The sequence below is a fragment of the Corticium candelabrum genome, chromosome 18 (assembly GCF_963422355.1).
Source record: "Corticium candelabrum chromosome 18, ooCorCand1.1, whole genome shotgun sequence".
Lineage (NCBI taxonomy): Eukaryota > Metazoa > Porifera > Homoscleromorpha > Homosclerophorida > Plakinidae > Corticium > Corticium candelabrum.
Genome location: NC_085102.1, coordinates 2,038,122 through 2,056,686, shown reverse-complemented (window position 1 = coordinate 2,056,686; position 18,565 = coordinate 2,038,122). Strand labels below are relative to the sequence as shown.

The following is an 18,565-nucleotide window of genomic DNA, read 5'->3' as shown; positions in this document are numbered from 1 at the left end:
ATGTGTTTTGGTGTTTTAAGTTTGACCATCATCTTGGTAATATGCCTTTAGCGTATTTATTGTCAAAAGTGAAGTTGACTGCTTCTAATTTTAATTTTAGCGCATTTTTACATTAGATGGTTGAAGGTGTAGCTATGAATTTTAAAATTGTGTTATATATCAGTCATTCTAAAAATTCCATTAATTGATATGAACAATTTTCTTTTTTATTAACATAATTAACTTTATTTACCTTTATTTACCAAAAAAAGATTTGATGTACTTTGCGCTTTCCCAGGAAGCCATCAGTCTTAGAATCCAAGTCTTTCGTCGCCAAGAAAATTTTTAATCCTTTCTTATTGATTGGCTTATTTGTGTTTTATTGGCTTGCAGGCAACTCTTCGAAGCAATCGGCAATATTTTTAATCTAACATAGTTTTGTGGTTTTTACTCCAGTTTAATTGACTTGTTACTAGCAGATGTGCAGGCGGTAATGTGACCTGAATATTGTGAATCAAAAAAGTAGACTAATTGAGAAGCCGGAAAGGCACAGCTGGATGTGACATTATGTGACACTCGAAACAAACACTTTCACGGTTTGTAAACGCGGAAAGACCGTACAGTTTCTCTGTCAAATGTCTTTCTTTGCAGCCCTGCATGGATGACAACCGTGGAACATTTTACGCTTGCATGTGTTCCGGGGAAAGAAGTAAAATTTTTATTAACGCAATTTAGTAAGACTAGATAGATTACTTTACTCTCCTGACCGTATATCTATAAATTGCAAATGCCCACGCCATTGAACTCAAGTCTCTTGTTGTAGCAATTATTAAGAGAATTTCTAAATTATTTGCATATAAAATATATTTAATAACAGTTTGTTTATAAATGTAGTGTTTATATATGACACAATGCGCATTGTCCGATTAGCGACTAAGTAATTCTAAACATAATTGGTTTTAAGGTAAATGTATTTATTATGTATAAATCACGTACTATAAATTAAGAAAAATGGTTGCATTTATAAATTTTACAAGGATGTTTAAAATCTGATTAATCAATGGATCTTTCCTGACAAGATCTGTGTATGATAGCAAGAAACTTTGACACACACTATAGCTTAAGTGAAGTACAGATACAACATTTAGAGTAAAATACAAGTGATGATATATAAACGGTGCTTGTATAAATTGCAAATTTTTCTATCCACAGTTTGGAAAACGTTTGCCACACTATCCCTGTTTACAGTTGTACATACGAAGCCTAATTGGTATAATGTTCAAGCACAATTGTGTTAGATCATATGCAAACGAATTGTTCTATGGATCAACAATTTGAAATATTTGTTATTATAAGTTGTATATTATTTGACAACATACCAAAAGAAAGATCTTGCTATGTTTGCGTGACAAAATTCAAATTGCAATAAATTAAAATTGTGGAAGACGCAATGATACACTAAGCTATACAAGTTGCATGAAATTGTTTACTAGCAACAAAACACATTCACCTCTTGTCTGCAACATTGTAATCTACTTGTTGCCTAAAGATTTGAGTTGCGAAATAACTTGACCGAGCGAAAGTCTGTCTGATGGCCTGGGTGACCAGCAACTTTTCATTATCATGGCTAACGGCTGTGGACAATCTCGTGGAATTACAGGTCTTTCATTTCCAACTATGGCGTCGGTCACTTCATAATCGAAGCTCTATTTATCGAATGGAAGCTGTCTTGTCCAGATTTCCCACAATGCAATTCCAAAACTGCAAATAGAAGTGTCAATGTTATTACTTAGCTGTGTATATTTTATAGACACAATACCTGTAAACGTCTACTGCGGTATCGTATGGCTGTCGAAGAGTGAATTCTGGAGCTCGCCATCTCGCAGTTCCAACACCTGCAAAAGATAAATCTTCTCGTTCTGGAAGTAGAGAAATATGTTGGGGATTTGAGCGATGTTTGCGCCTGTTCTGTTGCTTATTGTTCTGTTTGACGTTACCAATAACGGTACTCCCTAAACCAAAATCAGCCACTTGAACAATCCAGTCTTTGATAACGAGAAGATTATCGCTTTTTAAATCTCGATGTATTCGAGGCGGTTTCAGCGTGTGAAGAAAATGCATGCCTGTTGCTGAATCCATGGCAAATGATAACTTACGCTCATAGTCGGTATCAATCGATAAATTGCGTAGTACATTTCTTAAAGATCCGCACTCCATATATTCCATGACAAGAAAGAAACGTCTTCTGGTTGTGACTTTCCTGCGCCAATGAAGAGAACAATATTCTTATGTCTTACAGTTCTCATAAATATTATCTCCGTTTCGAAATCTTCTATGAACTTGGGTAAGCCGACAGCCATCATCTTCTTTACAGCAACATTGATATTTCTGTAGAAACCTTTGTAAACGCTTCCAGATGCACCAGATCCAAGTAGTTCTCCTGACGTTACTTCATTTTCATCTATTTGCCATGCATTGGTTAACACGGTTACTTCATTTCGCCAAGCACTCTCGCTATTCCTTTTTCTGTTTAGCAGTAAGATATAAGCTGTTACGCCAGCGGTAGTGACAGCAACGACTAGAATGATTCCTTCTCCTATGAGAAAGTAGATAGGATATTGACATGTAGAACAAGTGAAGCCAACTTAACATTGACACGCTGGTTGCAGACTTTCGCCGTTGAATTGAGGTACACACTTACCATATTTGCAACGATTGACATCGCAAACGGTGCATTCTGAAGTCTTGTGACTACCATTTATGGCGGTCGTCAGATCGTTTCGACAATTGACACAATCTGGATCAGCGAACATTGTCTCTCTGTAATATCCTTTTCTGCAAAAATTACAAGGTCGTTCTAAAATATTAGAGGAATAATAAGATCCGGCTGGACATCTGACTGCTAAATAGTTGATATTTCTTTTTAGTGTGTCAAGCATGACAAGAAACCCTTTCCAATAATATGTTTCTGATAACAATCCTTTCAACACGTTGAATGAATAGTCGTTGTTTTCATAAAGTGCAATGCGGTACCACGTTTTGACGTGTACAATGAACATCCATGTTTCTAGCCCGCTGTGTTTGTAACGGTGACTGAAAGAATTGTACATATATTGTACATTGATAAATAGTTGGCTTGGTGTGGAGGCGGCAGAATATTTGCATATATCAGTGTTCAAGAAGTTAGGTCTTTTATTGTCAGCTCTCGGTTCCGACCATCTTTCTGTTATAACATCAAACACCCACAGATCACTTAGACATGCTTCGGAAGCATCTTTTCCACCAAATACATACATTTTAGACTGCATCATGACCGCTGCGTGATGAAAGCGTGCGCTAGGTCGAACAGAATAACCTATGTCTACAGTAGCTTGCTTCCAATGCAACATTGGTTGAAGATGCATTATCCAAGTTTCATTCAAAGTAGCAACATTGAAAACGCTACTAAAAAATTTCCCGCCAAATACGATAGCTGTAGTTTTATTGACAGCAACAAACGACATAAAATAGCGAACTGCTGTAGAGGAATTTGATATCAATAATTTTAGTATATTGTCCGTAGCATTGTATATCCACGCTTCTATAAATTTTTGGTTGATATTTTTGGAAAGTGTAATATAACAGCAGCTACCAATCCAGCAGCTAGCTTCATAATTGCAATAACTTACATTTTCTTCAGAAATAGAATTAGAAACTTGTTTCTTCCATCACTGCATGTTTTTTAGATCTAAGTTCCAAATGACTGCACTCCATAAACCTTGATCAGTTTTCTTTATGAATAATGGTGCAAATGTGAAATGGTTGCTATAGACAGCATAAGTTGATACTTCTAAAGACGAAGGTACGAGAGCAGGACTGGACAGTCTCTGCCATGTTCAAAGTTTACGTTTGTAGATAAATTTCCAAACTATAGTTTTCTCAAAAAGCTCATCGAGTGTAAAGAAAATTATTGTATTTTGCTTTTCAGCTAATGTAGACACAATATTATACCGCTGATCAGGAATTTCGCCTGCAACGTCTTTAATAATAAATGAATTACGTTTCAAATCAAAATTCAGCACTTTATTATCAAGATTGTTGAAAACGATAAAAATGCTGTAGTTACTTGCGACAGTACAGCCAAATTTGTGTGACTGAAATGATTGCAGATTATAGGAAACTGCAGTTACATTTGTCCACGTCCTATTTTCAAACTTCCACAACGTTTGGTTAGCCGGATCATAAAGAACAATGGTACTTGAATAGGAAGAAGCTAAAAAGTTGATCCCAGGTGAATACTTTACCTGTGAACGTAACAGCCGTTTTTGAATGTCGGAGGTGAGGTTAATACACTCGTATCTTTCAGTGCCATTTTGATTTACACATCGCACTTCGTACGTAGAAATTCGAAAGTCTGAGGAATGAAGCAAGACAAAAGCGGTCTGATTGCATCGACAATTATTTTGTGACTGAACTTGAACGGCAACTGCAGCCACCTGTAGGTTCCAAGTTTCGGTGCTATCATAATGAAACCAGAAAGGAGGACTATCGTCTACGTCTACTTGTGTCTTCTGCCAGTTGAGCAAGACTGTGTCAAATATCCACGCTCCGGTTAAGTTAAAAACCTTTCCACGTCTAAGCTCATCGGTTTCCAGATCAACAATCTTGTTGCAAAGTTGAACCATGACAGGAGAGGAGAACAGTGGAGGAAAATCGCCATTATCCACGTTTTGCCACGAGTTGGTGTTGACTGTGTACAACCAGTTTGCAAAAATACCCTTCTTCTTTTCTAAATATGAAAGAGGGCTATTCGCACCTGAAATCAGTAGATGTTGCCGATTTTGGTTTCCGACATTGACGCTGTAAGTGATTTCCCCATACATGGTGGCTAGAGGTTCATTAAGCTTCCAATTGGTAAAAATTTGCCAACCTTTTGTGTTAATATCAAATTGAAAAATATAGTTATTTCTCATTATCTCTCCTTGAACAGTTGTCGTGGCTGTTACTTCGGTGTCTTGTGACATTTCATTTCGTTTTTCTAAGCTTTGGACTTGCCCAACCGATAGACATAGAATGAGAATGAGAGCTAACATCATCGTGGTTCCTACAGATACTTGCTTTGAAAAATAATTTGTCAAAATTTTGAAAACACAAACTTTGTCAATTTTAGAGACCGTCAGATATTCTTTTAGACGTTTTTCTTTGTACGTATTCAGATATCTTTCCCGTGTCGTCATAAGATCAGTCAAAATAGACATCTGTTGAGAGTTCACGTAGTGCATTTGTGGTCTGAAGCTCTTCGGACGGTGGGAAATAAAAACTGAAGAAACGGTTTGGTTTAACCTTGGTTTATATAGCAATGTGTACGTGTAGAGCATCTATAGCAATATTGAATGTGACCAATCTTAATGAAATTAATTGTTGAATATCTTAAATCGGTGTTTGAGTCGTAATTAAAATTTCGACACTCCGTTACGATAAGTGATTCGCAGAAATAGCTATTTTCAAAGTTTGGTAATTACATAGCTATAGTTATACAGGTGTCATAATGGTGTGCAAATATAATTAAGTGATAAGATTAATGCAACTGAAAAAGTGTTAGGTAATTACAATGCAATGTCAAGAAAGGAAATCAAACTGTGATATTGACCAGAAATGGATCGCGACTCGATCGGAATAGCTACCGTCCAAACTGCTGTTTGAAACAATATCTCCGCCTGTCTTCAGTATCACGTGGCTGATATTGCAACATGGGACGGCGTGTTCGTGAAGGTTCTTTGCCTGCGGAAATCTTTGATACAGCGACGTAAGGCAATTCAAAGTGAGAGGAAACCAGAAGAGAGAGAAGAGGTTAGATGTCTCCACTGCAACAAACGTAAAGGTATAACGGCCACTATTTTTACAATTTCGCTTTGAACAGTTTCTAGTTTTAGGGTATTTAATTAGACTATTATTTTGGTATTAATTACTAGCCTTTCAAAAATATTGGCAACAATGCATCTAACTGTTCATAGATTTGCTAATGCGATTACTTGATATTATCAAGAGTGTAGTCATCTATAAGACTCAACCTTTTACTTTAATTACTTCAAATAACTTAATTAAGCGTTATATATCCATTAAAGTTGTGGTACCTTGCACTTCACTGTGCAAAGTCACTTGACTTAGCTAACAGCTTACTCAAAGCATACAACAGGCGCGTACCCAGGATTTCTCTGGGGGGTTTCCATATTAATATCAATAATATTGATTTGTTTATATTAATATCAATATTATTAATCTTAATAACTGTTTCTATATCAATATCTAGATTAATATTGATATTAATGGTTTAATTGATATTTGATATTTACTCTCATCCTTGTAATATCACGATGTCTTATGTATCTATACAAGTTGACAAAATGTCTTTCAAAATTATTCTTCGCGGATGTTTCCTGGAAAAACTGTTAATAACTGCATCAAAATCGATTGTCATCGACTGATTGATGTGTAGTAGAGCCAAACTGCTTAGTCTTTCTTGGCCCATTGAGGACCTTAGGTATGTCTTTAGTCGCCTTAAGACAGACACGGATCTTTCACACTCTGCTGTCGTGACTGGCAGTGTGCAAAATATGCTCAGCACACAGTTGATGTTTGGGTACATAGTTTCGTCAGCATATGACAAGCAATCTGCAGGCGTGTGAGGAAACGCTCCTTTGAATCTGCGCCATTTGTTGACCCAGTTGTGCATCTCCTGAGGCAGCCCATCAGCAGATGGTAAATCGTCAAGGTAGAATTCAAAGTCGTCAAGTCCCATAGTTTTCACATCCAATTCCCCCGTAGGGGGGTTTCCGGGCAACCTGGAAACATGCCTGCGTACGCCACTGTACAGATGGAGCGACTTCCAGTTTGTGACTGCTTGGCTATCTAGCTATAACTGCACTTACAACGATATAGAAGATCGTATACATTAGCTATAAGATTGTTTGCATTTTCTAGTTAGTTGGTCAATAATTGTTGTGTTTGTTTGACTATTACTTGCTTCATCTGGTCTAGACGTTGCTTTTAGCTACTGCAATTTTTTTAGCTACACTGCTTTAAACAACTTGCGTTTTTATAATCGCAATTATACAAATTATTTGTTTCTCGCTGTCTTTACAGCCTGTTGTTTGCCGATCAGTTCCTTGAGGAATGTCTACAAGACAGCGGACAACTTAACTAAAAAGAAGTCGTCGAACGTAAATCACAATTCCAGCAGCGCTTCATAAGATTTCTAACCTCATTTGGACAATCGACTGGAATATCAGGCCGCTCGCCGCTCTTCACAGCGGACGCAATGTCTACAGTAAACGTGTACTCGACGAAAGGAATATCAAGCGTTCAGGTTTTCCAAAGAACAATTCCATGACTAATTAAACTAATTGCATTAGCTCTCATTCAAGCGCGATTTTAGAAGATACGCTCCTTTTGAAACTGAACTTAATTAACCGGAGCGTTCATGCGCTATTGGTAATACTGCTGTTGACCATTAAATGGCGTGACCAATTCAGGAATACAGCGCTTGCACTAAGCTGTTATCGTTGGTGCAACTTAGCGTGCCAGTCGATGTGATAATGTCTTTGTATGACTTCAAGAGGTATTTAATGCAGACAATCTGACGTGGTATTGGATTTTATCTATTAGGTGCCAGTACGATTGCAGAAGCTTTTCCGTAACATATAGACTAGCAACGAAGGTATATCCTTTTACTGTTTTATTTTTTAGGTTATAAACGGGTCTACTATTAAACATTAAGCAATCTATTTGTGATTTGAGGGCACTTAGTAATTAGAGCCTGCTTTATATAGTGTTTGCAGGTCGTGTAATTTAGGCTGGGCCAAGTTCTGAGGGTTCCTCCTGCTTAGCTGTGAAGAACGCTTTCTATTCAAACTCGCTTGTTCCATCTCGGACTCCTTTACATCTCAATGACGTAGGAAGATGTTCATAAAAGGGGGAATGTACAGCGGATGTCATTATGAGTAAATTAAACTACATCGCTTGCCTGATGGTAAACAGATTTCAAAGTCACTGGCACAAAAAATTTCGATTCCTACACTGAGCGAGTGCGCTTTATACCCCAGCCCTCTGCTTCCAACGCCAGCGCATCTACACAGAAATGGTTATAATTCAGTATGGACCGCTTTGTTCGTCGTCAAGTTTATTCTTGCAGACTAACTAGAGCTAAATTTAGGTTTTGCTGGTGACTTCATCAATGTTGCTGATCTATAATATCCAAAAACTATGTATAAAAATATATGATATATATATATATATATATATATATATATATATATATATATATATATATATATAGTAAATATATACATATATTTGATTTAGAAAGTAGGTAAACCCAACCGCTCTGCACCAACTGCTAAATCTAATCTACCATTTAATATTCTAGCATTAGACTGCCAAAAACGAACAGATAATTGTTCTAGCAAATTAATAAATGCTAGAATAAATGAAAGTCTATTTTTGTCATCGTTTTAGAGGCAATCATTCTTAGTGTAGCTGAACTAATAGGTGTCTCAAATCCAAACGTTTTAACTATCAAACGGTAGAAATTCCACCTGCAGCTACCATGTCCGCCTAGTGACGAGCTTCTTTTTCTACCTCTCCAGCAAATAATGTATATATATATATATATATATATATATATATATATATATATAATTATTTCTATCACATAATCACAGGAATGCAATTCAATGCAGCAGCTCCAGCCAAATTTGAAGATGGCACAATGTACGAAGGCTGCGTGGTATTCCAAATGGAAACATCAAAGTAGGTGGGCTTGCCGTTTGCGAAATTGGGATGATAGACATCCCCAGGACGATTGAAAGAAGTACTATTGCAACGCTTCTCAAGGCGTAAACCAGTATCATCAACAAGTATCGTGTAATTGATGATGTCTCAAAGAGCGTTATGACGTCTGGGCAATAAGAGATCCGTGACCACATCCAAGGAGATGATCTCCAAATGAATCAGTTGTACGTGTTTATACATTCAACGTAACAGTCTTGGAAAATTAAGGAAAGATAGATATTTTCAGCCAAAGCTTGATTGCAATCACAAATTTATGTGAAGCTTATTGTACAACACTTCAGACCTGATTGGGAAAGTTTTGCATGTATATCAAGTATTGATTGGTTCTGACGTGGTCAGCAATCTTCCATCACTGAAACAAAACCAAACTTGATTGGAGAATATGATATGAATATCTAATTGCACGTGTCCATCGACGCAGGATATTCACTCCGTTACGTGAAACATATCTAGGTAGAAATCAGTTCTGGATCAATAACTATTTGAAAGAAGGGATTGATCTAGCTGCTGGAGGTCGTAAAGCGTTAACTAATTTTATCTCTTCTAATGAATATTTTTATTGCTATAATTTAACTACTAATCTTCTAGGCTGACTATAATATTCTCGTATGTAAAATAATGCAATCATCTATAGAAAAATGTATAAGTCAAGAGCATTGAATAGGCTGTGACGTGCGGAAATGGTCCACTGTACTTTTAGTCTTAAGTACTAAGTCTAGAATGTTCCAAAAGTTAGAAAAAGCAGAGCCGTATTGCAATCTGATAGACAGCAGCCACCACAAATTGCCTTACTATACGTCTGAGTAGAAGATTACGCAATCTCTTCCTTTTATCATTGGTGAACCACGCCTATTGCAAAAGAGGGGTATTAACTCCTTGAATTCCCTATGGATCCCAAACTGAGAAATGTAGTTTAGTCGGCTGATTCTCTCGTTTAGCCTTCACAGTAAAGTGTCCCAAAGGTGTAATAGGTTGAAATTCAAAGCACGCAACACATGATCCGTTTTCACCAACTGCATGTAGCTCAATCGAGCCCTTCCACGTTATCAGATTAATAAAATTAAGTGGTGATGCAGAATCAACAATTAATTAACGGAATTTGTTTCCAATATTTTGGCAATTGTATATCTAATGAATAGGTTGCACATCTTGACAGCAAGAGTGGATTTTGTGGTTTGAGATTTGGAAGACACTGGAACAATAGCTCTGCTAGAATTTGGTGCAAATTGTAGTCACAATTTGGCAGTGATTGTACAATTTCAGCAGATGATTTCAGACTCTCCTATATGTGACCAATCTTACCAAATCAACAACACTTAATTTGCCCGTCTGAATTGATAAGAACTACACTGATCACTGCTACCATGCACAACAGCTATAAGTGTAAGACTTCTGGGACTGAAATTTCGACAGAAATGAAACACCTGGCTAGTTCAGATTTGATCGACGTTTGTCTTAATTGGACACTTGATATTCTTTTGGTGATTTCTTTTCACAGCTTACACATGCTCCTTAATTAGTAGAAGTAGAAGCTATGGGTTGATTATCCTCAACAGACTTTAGCGATTCTCGCTCAGCTGCCTCAAAAGTTGCTGCCAATCAACAGCTGAAACATCTCATAAAGGGATTTTTTATGTTTTGCGTCAGAAGTTGTCGCAACAAGCGCTCATTGTAAATGCATGCCTATAAAAAATTTCTTGAAAGATTCTCTTATATGTATACTTCTGGCCACGCACACGACGAGGAAAAACATTGCAGTTCCGATAAGTATTCTGTGAGTGAATGATCCACCGATTTGCGATGACGATAGAAATAACCTCTCCATTAGAACAATGCAGTTTCAGTGTACGCCGAATTGTTTATCCACATTCTGCTTTACGTCCACCAACGTGCAATTCCTCCTGTTCGGAAGCGGAAAACAGCACAATATCTTGTGCGTTTCTGTGCCAATCGATGTGCAGACAGAAGCTCGACATTTTACTTCTACATTCTCACCTGCACCGCATACGGATTAGGGATTAACCACTATATAAAACGGAGACTCCAAGGGCTCCAATTCTCTTTTATCCTGTCCAACATCTCTAAGGAAAGCGGCATCCTCGTCGTCGTATTGTTTCGTACTCTTGCAGTAGAGTGACGACGTGAAATGTAACCAGAATAAATTGTTGAAAGGCAACGTACCCAAATATATATATATATATATATATATATATATATATATTTATATATATATATATATATCAAATATCCCAAAAGGTTTTGAATACCGGGTACAGACAACATAAGAATGGTTAACAAAGCATGCGTCACTCTTTATCTATTTCAGTATTAGCATCAATTGATACAATTTTAATGTTACTATCGAACATTGCTGTTAACTGTTTCTATTTAAATATTTAGTTTTGTGGAGCAGTTATATAGTATATTGTCAATTGTGTACGGTCACGTGTCACCTACGTATGTTCGTGTATGAATGTGTTAGATCAGTCAATCTAGTAATGAATTAATATAAAATTTGATGTAAAAATGGCCAACTCTTTTACAAACTGTGCATACATCAATATAAAAATGAAGCCGTAATAGTCCTATCTATCTTATCATTTATGTTTTACTATAAATGATATATTTTTCATCACTAAAGCTAAAATGTCTCTAACATATTATCATTATATAGAGATATATGACTACAAAGTTTTTAAGTCCTCGATCCATTAGATGTTTACAATAGTATCAAAAACACAAAAACCACATACGCTGCTAAAAGTGTAATATGTTTACCATTTGTCAATGGCTACATGGAGATAATATATTTATCCAAAAACTGTAATGTCCAGGCTTGATTAATCGCTCATCTGGCATTAACTTTCGTACCATATATGAACACTAAATTAGATGATGAAAACTGCTGCAAATTTTATGAACACCTGCTTTTAACACTTCTTTTATGAAATTGTTACAACAAGAACTTTTATTAACCAGAGGTGTAGGAAGGGTAAGCAGACAGAGTGACATACCGAAATAACGAAACTATCCCGAATAAGTAAATTAGTATCGCAATGCCTTCCGTTCTTACGAAGTGGTAAGTAAAGGTGACCAAGCACAGAGATATCAGACTCGAAGCCTATAGTAGCCGTTTCTGATTTTGCACCCACGGGGCAAAACCTACGGGGGCCAAGCGCCCCCATTGGGCCCCTTGCTTCCTGCGCCTATGTTAACTCAATTGCGTCTGCCCCTTTGATTTCAATATAGACAGCCAGATCAAAATAGAAAGGTCAATGGTCACGATGCACAATTATCGTAATTAAATATTTAATATAACGTGTGTTTGTTTACCCAAGCACAAGTTGAAACTGTACCATGGCTCTCATCCTAAACTGCAAAAGAAGGTAGTCGAACAAGCAAAAGCACAGTAGTCTCGCTCTTTCTCAAAAAAATGAAACTGCGGAGGTATTGGTTTTAAGTTTCATCTGACTTCACTTTTGGCTGTGCTTTCATGGCTTCTCAATTATTCTACTATACAATACCTCCATGATTTACCCAAGAACGTCACGTAGGTCGTAAAAGTGAGAGGCTCATCAACTAATTTGAAAATGTGACGTCATAGACAACGCGTAACATGTCAACACTCAAATGTTTTAGAACTGCTTGATTCTCAAACAACATAAGATTAAATACAATAATATTTTAACGAACAACGCCCTCAAAAAGTGGGAGGCGACCCTACGTGATGCCTAGATTTACCAATGGTCCATCATCCTCGCTCAGGTCACTAACGGCACTCCTATAATAGCCAGTTAGTTCAACTAGAGGTAAAATGTACAAATTATGCTAGCCATAAAAGCGCTTGTTACCGATTACTTAGCTGATTAATTAAAAGACATGTGTACCAGTGCTATAGACAGGTATGTAAACATATTATCAAAAGATTTTAAAAATTTAAATAACAAAAACTTGAATTCTAAAAGTCATGTTTTTCTAAGAAAAACCTACAGTATCACAAACCTTTTGACTGGTACATAACGGTTAATTAAATTAATTTGAGTAAATTTTAAAAAATATTTATGTTAATTGCTGGTGTTTTGAGAAAGGCGAATCTAACCAAAGAGAGCCCAAGAGACACACACGCTTGATAATACAATGTAACTGCGCTACAAAACTTGTTACATAAAGCAGTTAACAGCACTGCTAAAAGTATTGTTAAGTGTATATAATTAATACACCAGGTTAAGGTTCTCATTAAATACACTCAACCTAACTAATGTTTTGTCCAAATCGGCAACCTAGTCACGATGTGACGGCAAACGTTTGTTCACAACTAATCCATTTTTTAGACAATCTCGATCCGAGTACGAAAATTGCCTTTGATTTACATCAATCGGAATAGATTAATTTATTAAATTGAAAAATATAAGGTCGTTACCATAACGTGCGTTACAAATGTACTCGGAATATCTAACCCTCTTCACTCTTCTTTGTTCTCACTTAATTTTAATTGCCTTAAGTCGCTGTATTAACGCTTTCTGCAAGCAAAGAATGTACACGTACACATCTGCCATACGATATACTCAGTCACGAGATACTGAAGAAAGTTGGAGGTATCGTTTTCAAACTGCAGTGTGAAGCTCGCTATGTAAATCGAATTGCGATCAATTTTTGGTCTGGTGTAGAAAGGGCTTTATTAAATCAGATAATTAAAGCTTGTTAAGCTGTCTTGCTGTTCGATATCGCAAATTGATTCCTTTGACATTGCAAAAGTTCTTTCATATGCATTCATATTATCAGTTTATCAATAGCTAATTATATACACACACCATTATAACACTTGTGATAGGTATAACATGCAATTACAGTATTTTGAAAACAGCTGTTTCTGCGAATCATTTTCTTTTTCTTACTGAGGATCGATCTGCGATCCACTACACGCATCAGCAATTCAAGATAGTATATTCAATAACAATTAATTTCATAAAGACTTGCCACATTCCATATTGCTACAGAAGCTTTATATCAATACACATTGCTATATTAATACTGAGGTTACACAAAGTCATTATTCTGTTTCATTTCGCATCGGCCGACGAGATCGACAGACACAATCCGTAAAATCTCAAGAGATTTCTATTTCTGATTGATCAAGTAAAGACACGCTACAGATATCTCAATACGCAAACAAGCAAAAGCTCAACTTCTACCGAATCATCTGACAGTTTCTATAATCGACATCAAGTTTGGGTTTCCAGAATGTCAATGAATTGTCGTGCAACGCAATTATCTACAAGAAACAGGGTGATCTCAGCTCTTATCATCAGTCTATGTCTATCGATTGTACAAGTCCAGTTTTTACAGAAACAAACCCGGAGATCTCAAAATAACGAGGTAAGCGCGACGCCTTCTACTCAAAATGAGACAATAGCAGATAAAAATGTTTTTCTCTTTGATGTTAACACGAGAGGATGGCAAATTTTCGACAGTTGGAAAACTAATGAACCTCTAGCAACCGCGTATAGCCAGATCACTTACAACGTCAAGGTTGGAAACCGAAAATGGCAACATCTATTGATTTCAGGAGTAAATACACCATTTTCATATTTTGAAAACAAGGCCGGTATTTTTGCAAACTGGTTGTACACCGTCAACACCAACTCGTGGCAAACCGTGGATAATGGCGATTTCCCTCCACTGTTCTCCGCTCCTGTCATGATTCAACTTTGCAACAGGATTGTTGCTCTGAAAGCCGATCATCTTAGATTTTCAAGATTGTTCAACTTAATCGAAGCGTGGATATTTGACACAGTCTTGCTTAATTGGCAGAAAATACAAGTAGAGGTAGACAATCGTCTTCCTTTCTGGGTTAATCTTGAAAACACTTTCACATGGTCATGGAACCTAAAGGTAGCCGCAGTTGCTGCTTTTCAGACAAAAAATAATTGCCAATGCAATCAGTCTGCATTTGTGTTGATCCAATCCTCCGAATTTAGAAGTTCTATGTACGAAGTGCGATGTGAAAATCGAAACGGTACCGAAAAGTACAATTGGATTTACATGAAATCCAATATTACAAATCATTCATGTTCTCGGGTCAAGTTTATAGCTTCCTCCTATTCAAGTACCATCACTATTTATGAACCGGCTCTACAAACGTTGTGGAAGTTTGTAAACAAAACATGGATAAATGTAACAGCAGTTCCTTATCGTTTGCGACCATTTAGCGACGTTTTACAATCAGAAAAATTTGGCTCAGCTATTTCAACGATTAACAGTCTTTTTATAGTTTTCAACATTCTAGATAAGAAAGTACTAAATTTTGATTTAAAACGTAATATATTTATTATTGAAGACGTTGTAGGCAACATTCCTGATGATCGGTATGATGTAGTGTCTAGTGTGGTTGAAAATCAAATACAATCATAGTCTTTACACTCGATCCGCCTTCTCAAAGAACAAGAGTTTGGAAATTTATCTATGAACGTAAAATTTGGACATGGACAAGATTGGCAAGTCCTGACCGCGTACCTTCCTATTTACAAGTTTCTACTCATGCTCTGAAAAGCAACTATTTAACCTTTGCGCCACAATTCATACCAGAAACTGATCCAGGTTTATGGAGTGCTGTGATGTGGAAATTAGATCTAACAAGTATGCAGTGGTGGAAGAAACCAGTTTCCAATTATATTCTTAATAAATGTTTAAAATATTTCGAAGACCAACAAAGCTGCTGGATTGGTAACTGCTGGGTCGGTAGTTGCTGGATTGGTAGCTGCTGTTTTATTGCACTTTGCAACGATTACGGTAACAATGTAATAGAAGTGTGGATGTACAATGCTACGAACAATAAATTTATATTACTGGTATCAAATTTTTCAATAAAACTTCGCGAATCTATGTCATTTGTTGCAGTCAATGAAACTACAGCTATCGTTTTTGGCGGAGAGACTTTTATTAACAATTCAAATGCTGCTGCCTTAAATGAAACATGGATAATGCACCTTCGCCCAATGCTACAGTGGAGACAAGCTACCGGAGATACAGCCTATTCTGTTCGACCTAGCGCACGCTTTAATCACGCTGTGGTCATAATGGAGTCTAAAATGTATGTATTTGGTGGAAAAGATGCTTCAAAAACATGTCTAAATGATCTCTGGGTGTTTGATGTTACCAAAGAAAGATGGTCAGAATTGAGAGCTGACAATAGAGGACCTAATCTTTCGAATGCTTCTGTATGTGAATATTCTGCCGCTTCAACACCAGGTCAACTATTAGTCACTGTAAAGTATGTGTACACCCCATATGCAAGTCACAGTTACAAAAAGGACCGACTAGAAACATGGATGTTTATTGTACACGTCAAAATGTGGTACCTTATTGCACCTTTTAAAGTCAACCAATATTCAAAACATTTGATCAACGGAATGTTACTAAAATCCTTTTATTGGAAAAGATTTCTTATCATGTATGACATTTTGGACATTGATATCAGATATTTAGCAGTCAGATGTCCAGCTGGATTTTCCTCTTCTAATATTTCTGAGCGACCTTGTCATTTTTGTAGACAAGGATTTTACAGAGAGACACTGTTTGCTAATCCAGATTGTGTCCAGTGTCCAAACGGTTTAACGACCGTTAACATTGGAGCTCGCAAAATCTCAGAGTGCAGTCTGTGCGATGTCGATCGTTGCAAATACGGCAAGTGTGAACCTCATTTCAGTGATGGAACTCTGCGACCAAACTGTCGATGTTACTTCGGTTTCACAGGTTCTACATGCCAATATCCTACCTACTTTCTCATAGGAGCAGAAATAATTCTATTTGTTGCTGTATCTACAGCTGGTGTAACAGCATATTTTTTAGTGCTAAACTGAAAAAGGAATAGCGAGCGTGCTTGGCGAGATGAAGTAACAGTGTTAACCAATGCATGGCAAATAGATGAAGATGAAGTAACGTCAGGAGAACTACTTGGATCTGGTGCATCTGGGTCTGTCTACAAAGCTTTCTACAGAAATATCACTGTAGCTGTAAAGAAAATGGTGGCTGTCGGTTTTCCCAAGTCTATAGAAGACTTCGAAACAGAAATAATGTTTATGAGATCAGTAAGACACAAGAATATCGTTCTCTTCATCGGTGCAGGAAAGTCACAACCTGGAGACGTTCCTTTTCTTGTCATGGAATATATGGAGCGAGGATCTCTAAGAAATGTACTATACGATTTATCGATTGATATCGACTATGAACGTAAGCTATCATTTGCCATGGACTCAGCAAGAGGTATGCATTTTCTTCACACATTGGAACCGCCTCGAATACATCGAGATCTGAAAAGCGATAATCTTCTGGTAAGCAGAGACTGGATTGTTAAAGTGGCTGATTTCGGTTTAGGTAGGGCTGTTAACGTTAACACCAGAAGAATCAACGGGCAACGGATTAAGTGGCGATATCGCTCAGATCCCCAACATATTTCTCTACTTCCAAAACGAGATGGCTTGTCTTATGTAGGTGTTGGAACCGCGAGATGGCGAGCTCCAGAATTGACTCTTCGAGAACCATACGATACCGCAGTAGACGTTTACAGGTATCATAGCTTAAACATATCTAAGGAGCAAAAATGGTTACATCAGCGTTTTGTATTGTCAGTTTTGGAATTGTGCTGTGGGAAGTCTGGACAAGACTACTTCCATTCGGTCAATACAGATTCGATTATCAAGTCACCGACGCCGTCATCGCTAACGAAAGACCTGTGATTCCTCGAGATTTTCCACAGCCGTTAACCATGATTATAAAGAACTGCTGGTCACCCAGACCATCAGACAGACCTTCATTCGGTCAAGTTATTTTGCAACTTGAATCTCTCGAGAGCATCTAATGACAATCTTGGAGTTCAAAAGCAGCATAAATTGCTTGCTACTCCATGCATTTAGTAAAGCTTAAAGCTACACTGTATAATTGAAAACTGCAACTCATTTGTTCACAAGAAACTATTAACATTAGTTTCTATGCTATTGCAACAACTTGTATCATTACAATTTTGTCATTTGTCAACATATATTGCGACAAGGCAAATAATTCCAGCGGCAAAAACTCTCCAACCAATGTTTTGACGAGCTTCGTATTCCAGAAAAGCGAAATTATGAAGCGAGACTAAGGTAAGTTTCCTACCACACCTCAAACAATATTAGTTAAGTAACCAGTAAACCTTTCCACAAATCGGTTTGTATAACTATAATCTTGAAGATCAAATGCGTGTAGGATACAGTCTTACCAAGATATAAACCGTGATTTTTCGCGGGATTGGAATGCCAACAGAGTTGTTTCTGTAGCGTCTCAAACTCCAGATAAAAGTGTGCGCCCCCGGAACAATGAGATGATTACGAAATTGATGTCAGCAAAATTTTCGCGCAAAAGGAACACCGAAAGGACCGTGACTAACATGTCAACGGTTATGACACTTTCTTGCAGTTGGTCAGAATGGTAAATGTGAATATACTGCCTGTACTGATGTGGACATAGTTATATTGTATTGCAACAACAGTAGAGGTAGAGAGCTTTCATCAGTTACCAGTTTTAATTATTGAAATAAGGAAACAGTTATCATACTTACATAAGAGGTAATTTATTACAGATTTTGTTGCTGCACTTTGAAAACGATATTTCAACATATATAGTAGTTATTTCAAGATATGTAGTTTTGACAAAACACAAAACTGTTCTAAACCTTATTAAATTAGGTAAAACTTGTAATGCAGATTTGGTCTATGATTTCGTT

At 37.0% G+C, this 18,565-nt stretch overlaps 1 protein-coding gene across 1 annotated transcript; it reads left to right on the top strand.

The window, feature by feature from the left end:
- Window positions 1–15,689: 15,689 nt before the first annotated feature.
- Window positions 15,690–17,665, top strand: LOC134194355 (NT-3 growth factor receptor-like). The gene is made up of 3 exons (XM_062663283.1): window positions 15,690–16,495; window positions 16,673–17,374; window positions 17,437–17,665. Exons 1-3 carry the CDS (start codon window positions 15,690–15,692, stop codon window positions 17,663–17,665), a joined length of 1,737 nt encoding a protein of 578 aa, XP_062519267.1.
- Window positions 17,666–18,565: the final 900 nt, after the last annotated feature.

Excerpts from the sequence above, each read along its gene's own strand:
- LOC134194355 (XM_062663283.1), top strand. The coding sequence starts at position 15,690 with ATGTCATTTGTTGCAGTCAATGAAACTACAGCTATCGTTTTTGGCGGA. Across the intron at positions 16,496-16,672 it reads GATCGTTGCAAATACGGCAA|GAATAGCGAGCGTGCTTGGC; the intron begins GTGTGAACCTCA and ends AAACTGAAAAAG. Across the intron at positions 17,375-17,436 it reads ACCGCAGTAGACGTTTACAG|TTTTGGAATTGTGCTGTGGG; the intron begins GTATCATAGCTT and ends TTGTATTGTCAG.